We start from the raw sequence: 4,124 nt of genomic DNA on the forward strand, positions 1-4,124 counted from the left end.
ATTGTGTATTGGATAAATATTGTCTAAGTTAGCTGTGTATTGGATAAATATTGTCTAAGTTAGCTGTGTATTGGATAAATATTGTCTAAGTTAGCTGTGTATTGGATAAATATTGTCTAAGTTAGCTGTGTATTGCAAAAATAATCTGTATAAGTTTTGTTCGTTATCGATAACATGAAATTCAAAAATCAACGTCAGCAATTAGAATGTTTTTTAATATTCAAGATAACCAATGTTTTCTTCTTTCTCTCAGCCTATTTATCAGAACCAGCAGGTGCATCCATCCCAGCTAAGTTCAAATACTGACCATCTGTCGGAGCTAGACTCTCTCTTGGAAGACCTCAATTCAGCTCGTCTCAGCTCTTCTTCTCCAGAATATAAAGGTATGCATTCTGGCTATATCAATAAAAAAAATCCTATCACGCTGTGTCAGTCACACACACACACGAAAATTTATACTATATATAGTATCAACATGGATGTTAACCTGGACAAACTTTGGTTAAGCTGAAACATGTAGTATATGAGATAAAGGACGTAAGTATTAGGTTTATATCTATCCTATGAGAGCTCATTCACCTACTCATAAGAACGATTAGAAAAAATGAATTCTTTGTAGTTATCAACCCTCGAAATATTGAATTTTTATTTTATTCCAGGTTTAACTACTGGTTTATTTAAAATTTTTAAAAAACAACAAATGTTTTGCTCTATATTTAAACCGATAAATAAGATAAAACAAATTTTAGGCAATAGTAAAGACGAAGTACAATTAATGGATAAATTTGGAATTTATAAAATTGAATGTGAATGTGGAAATATATATATATTGGACAAACAAAACGTAATTTTAAATATCATATAGCCGAACATAAGAGATGTATAAAAAATGAAAACCCAACATAACATATTATGGGAAAAAAAATTCTATTAACTCAACCTAAAGGTATTACAGCAACTATAATAATCGACAATCGCTGGAAATAATGAAATTTAAAAATAATTATAAATTACTAAATAGAGATGAAGGTGCGGCGAATATCTGTCTAAGAATGGGGCAAGACCTGTTCTGATATTTATACCCAAATGCAAAATTACAGACAGGTCACGTGATATTTAAGTAAATATAAAATGTGAAATTTATCTCTTACAACCTCACTCCTAAAGATGACGTGTGACACGTAGAAACATGTAGAGTCATTATTTCGAAATGATTTTAATTGTGTATTGATTTTAACGTTGTATATTTATTAGTTTAATATATTAGTGCATTCCATCATCTAATGCCTGAAAATAAACTCTGTATTGGCTTGTGTAGGGTATTTGTTTATCATGTCCATTGTGGCCGTCCAAGCTTGGTGCATGAATCAAAGTCCCAATTTTAATGTACTAATTTTTGTTTCATACATATGTGTAATAAAATAATTATAATTATATTACGAACGCTAAGTATGAGTGATAATTAACGAGAATACAAACAAATATAAACCTAATACTCACTTTCTTTATCTCATATACTAAATGTTTCAGCTTAACCAAAGTTTGTCACAGGTTAACACCCATGATTATACTGTATACAGTATAAATATTAGTGTGTATGTGTGTGTCATTTTACACTGGGCTACACATAAAAGTTGTTCTAACTTCTTCTAAGTTAAGTGTGCTACATAAACAGACTTGTGTCACTGTTCAAATACCTATTTCTAGCTGGACCAGTCCATGCTGTATGAAGAGAGCATGCATTTTGCTGATGTACGTTAGCACAATTTCCTTGCTGGCTGTAGGACGACTCATAGCCTCTGGCAAACATCCTATGCACATAAACAGAAGTGCAAGCCATTGCGGGGAACACTAGTTTGAAATTATGATTGCAATTCAGGGCATATTTTACTAGAGTGAATGAATGGCCTCAAAATGAGCACATATTAAATGAAAAAAAATCATAAATGAGTCAAAAAGTTAGACATACTCAACACTGGAACACTTATAAGACTAGAATATGTTAATTAAAAGTTCTTCTTTTTTACACCATGCCCTTCTCATATGGTTTATGAAAACTGATCCTTGACTAATATTTATTTTAAATTCCACGTGCCATTGTATTTCAGTTTTGCAAATATTTTCCATTTCTTTGAGTCAGAGCACTTCTAAGCTATCCACTGGTAGAGCAGTTTATTTAACCAGTGACTTAGTTTGCACAAAAAACTCTTATGATATGGAAAGCTACATATACCCACAGTTAAAAGTGCCAGAATCGTTAGTTTGTGGCCAAGATTTTATGACGTAAGTTTACAGTTTGCAAGATCGAGAGATCTAGAGCCAATGTGTATAGTTGTGGGATTGTGACCAATTTCCTATGGCATTTATTGACAGTTTGTGAGATACAGAGCTTTAGAGCAGTGTATGTAGTTGTGGGTTTGTGACCAAGTTCCTGTAACATAGATTTGCAGTTTTCGAGATCCAGAGATCTAGAGCCAATGGGTTTAGTTGAGGGTTTGTGAACAGTTTCCTGTGACATAAATTTACAGCTTGCGAGATCCAGATATCTAGCTAGAATCAGCGTGTACAGTTGTGAATGTGTGACCAAGTTCCTGTGACACAAAAAAATACAGTTTGCGAGATCCAGAGATCTAGAGCCAATATGTATATTTGTGGGATTATGACCAATTTCCTGTTACATAAATTTACAGTTTACAAGAGTCAACGATCTGGAGCCAATTTTATAGTTATGGGTTTGTGACGGTGGATGGCGTTGACTAATCACCTTCCCCCTATTCTATCACTTCTAACTTAGAGAGATCTAGCGCAGAAATCCCTCGAGTAGCATTGCGCGAAATTAAATAAACAAATAAACACACAAACAAATCTCAGTTGTCATAATTTCATTAAAAAAATGTTGTGACACATACTCCTTCGTAGTAGAAATACTCTTTAAAAAGAAACATGTAGTTGGGTGTGGGGTTAAACTAAACCCCACGGAAATATCTCACATGCCGATAAAGCCTAACATCTAGAGGACTTCATCTGCAGAATTTTCGTGCAAAACTACATGAGGGATATCTGCACATATTCGTCCGTAATTGTGATCTGATGGACTAGATAAGATTGCAGGCAGCTAGCTAGCCACCAGCACCTACCATTAATTCTTGAGCTACTCTTATCTGATTGAACAGTGAGCGGAATTTGACCTTCACTTTTATAGCACATCCACGGTCCAAAAGTACAGAGAGAGTTTTTGTTGCAAGGGGACACGAACTTGGGACCCTCGGAGTAATAACCAAGTTACGCATACCATCAGGATATGCTCGGATCCAGAATTAAATTGAGAATGAAATAAACGTCTTACGGTGATTCTCTTGATAAGTAACACTTGCTAGTTAAAAACCTGTTTGTTACTTGTCCAAGAAGCACCACCCCGGCGGTTCAGCGATAATTCTAAGGGATTATAACACTAAAAATCGGGCTTAGATACTAGTGGTGGGCATAGGACTGATGACCCATTCTGTAACAGCTGAATTAAAGAAAAATGTAATATAAAAATTACACTGCAGCGTATTTTCACCACTTATATTAGACGTAATATGAAACTTTTAAGCTGAATGTACAAGACAACTATATATTTAAAACTTTCATATATACTTTGGTTGATTTATTTAACAATAAATTTCATTTTTTACTTCTTAACATTATGAAATATACTGAACTACTCATGGTATCTGCATTACGTATAAACATGCTATTCATAAACAGAAAAGTTTCTATTTGGTCTTTAAGATTAATTATTTTCTGATATTTAGAGAGTTTCCCATTCCTTAGTTCTAGCATTTATAGCGTTTCAATAATGAACATTTATAGCGTTTCAATAATGAACATTTATAGCGTTTCAATAATGAAATGAAATGTGTACTTCCTTTCACATTGGTTTTAAGTGCTCTTCCTGTTCGCAAATGTCCAGGCCAATTATTTAATTGTAGAGGGAAAACATTTAAGTTTTTATTGGCAAAAACAATATAGGGAGTTATCTTTATATATATGTGTATATATATATATATATATATATATTAGTAGAAATTTGTCCCGTATCTTTAGTTTTTTTTTAAATTACAATACTAGAGTTACGTAAA

At 33.1% G+C, this 4,124-nt stretch overlaps 1 protein-coding gene across 2 annotated transcripts in view; it reads left to right on the forward strand.

The window, feature by feature from the left end:
- The window catches only part of LOC106478144 (leupaxin-like), an 86,029-nt gene that overhangs the window by 60,430 nt on the left and 21,475 nt on the right, over positions 1-4,124 (forward strand). For both annotated transcript variants that reach the window (XM_013938662.2, XM_013938663.2), the window contains exon 3: positions 254-383. In XM_013938662.2, the coding sequence (XP_013794116.1) occupies positions 254-383 (130 nt within the window). The remainder of the gene's footprint in view (positions 1-253; positions 384-4,124) is intronic.

This window comes from Limulus polyphemus, unplaced genomic scaffold (assembly GCF_000517525.1).
Source record: "Limulus polyphemus unplaced genomic scaffold, Limulus_polyphemus-2.1.2 Scaffold184, whole genome shotgun sequence".
Lineage (NCBI taxonomy): Eukaryota > Metazoa > Arthropoda > Merostomata > Xiphosura > Limulidae > Limulus > Limulus polyphemus.